The sequence below is a fragment of the Apium graveolens genome, chromosome 11 (assembly GCF_009905375.1).
Source record: "Apium graveolens cultivar Ventura chromosome 11, ASM990537v1, whole genome shotgun sequence".
Taxonomy (NCBI): domain Eukaryota; kingdom Viridiplantae; phylum Streptophyta; class Magnoliopsida; order Apiales; family Apiaceae; genus Apium; species Apium graveolens.
The window spans coordinates 181,822,878-181,824,489 of record NC_133657.1 but is presented as its reverse complement, the minus strand read 5'-3'; the positions used below and the strand labels follow the sequence as shown (position 1 = coordinate 181,824,489).

The 1,612-nt window shown below is 33.6% G+C and overlaps 1 protein-coding gene across 1 annotated transcript; it reads left to right on the top strand.

The window, feature by feature from the left end:
• Nucleotides 1-524: 524 nt before the first annotated feature.
• Nucleotides 525-1,612, top strand: LOC141698063 (transcription repressor OFP13-like). The gene has a single exon (XM_074502668.1). It carries the CDS (start codon nt 642-644, stop codon nt 1,425-1,427), a length of 786 nt encoding a protein of 261 aa, XP_074358769.1. The 5' UTR covers nt 525-641; the 3' UTR covers nt 1,428-1,612.

The following is a 1,612-nucleotide window of genomic DNA, read 5'->3' as shown; positions in this document are numbered from 1 at the left end:
GAAAATCACTTACAAAGTGATTTTTCAGAATAATTTCAATTTAGTTTGGCCAATTTATATATGATATATAAGTGCGGTTTCATAAATACAGTATTTTGTAAGTAAAAAAAGTTACCTACATTTTAAACAATTAGGTTTCTTATTTCATTATTATCAAACCAAATCTCCCTTCTCTTGTTTCTTTTCCAATTTGATTCTTTTCCTGATGGTTCATACATTTATTTATTTTTATCTTTCTAATCAATTTGAAAGGTCATGGACATATGTACATTTTGGTAGGGGACAGAAGCATAATATACTAACCTACCATCATTTATAAAAATCATATGTAACATTATGCAACTTTAATTGAAGAAAAGTAAATGCTATGTTCATTTCTTGTGAGTTGTTCATTTAATACAAAAATATTCAATCTTCAAACCTCCAATTTAATATAGTCATGTAAGGCCCTACTACTCTCACTTCCTTTCCACCTTCCTCCACTTCCATGTCTCTCATCCTATCCCATATAAATACATTTGTATTTATGTCTTATCTATTACTCTCTTATCATATACTTCAACACATTCAAACTTACATAAACATATAACATTCTTCTATAATTTAGAAAAGTTGTTTTTTACATTGAATCATATCAAGAAATGGGAAAGAAGGTAGTGAAGTTTCCTTCTATGTTTAAGAAAAGATCAAGTGATCAATGGCAATGGCCTTCCTCTTGCAAGCACCCTACAACTTATTCTTTCAGAGCTGCTGGCTTCGAAAATGATGATGACTTGATGTTCAAGACAGTTAATTCTATTTTCTTGGATCCATGCATTAGTGATCAAACATCAGTAGATAAGCCATCTTACAGCTGGTTCACAAACACTGAATATTCTCCTAGTCTTTCGGATACTAGTGAGCAAGCAGAGGATCAGTTAGACGATGAGCTCGAGCAGATCATACGTGGGGTTCAATCTGATAGGCTGTTTTTTGAGCCTTGCAATTCGATATTATCAACAACAACAACAAAGACGACAAGTACTACTCGTGTTCTTGATCAGGATGTGTATGATAATGACACTATATGTACTAGTACTAATGCTTGTTATGATAATACCGAGGAGTTGCCATTCAAAGAAAGTGTAGTCTTGGCAATGGAATCCGAAGATCCATACGAGGATTTCAAGGGATCAATGTTGGAGATGGTGGAGAGTCATGGATTAAAAGACTGGGAATGTTTAGAAGAGTTGTTGGAGTGGTACTTGAAAATGAATGGTAAAATGAACCATGGGATTATTGTACAAGCTTTTGTTGATTTGCTTGTGGGACTTGCTTCTGATGACTCTACTTCATTTTCTTCTGCTGCTTCATCTTTCTCCACATCCTCCTCTTCTCCTTTGTCCACAACAAGTAGGAGAGAGATTTGTAACCATGATCATTTGTAAATATGCTACTTTCATTGTCAATGTATATAATCTTTGTGCATTTCCCCTCTTTCTTTCATTGCTATTCTTAGTAGCTCAAATTATTGTATACTATACATGTCCCAAAAATAACCTAAACAACTAATAATGGAGTAGATTACAAGTGGTGATTGAACTTTACTTGTAGCAGTTGTGTGACCAGAATT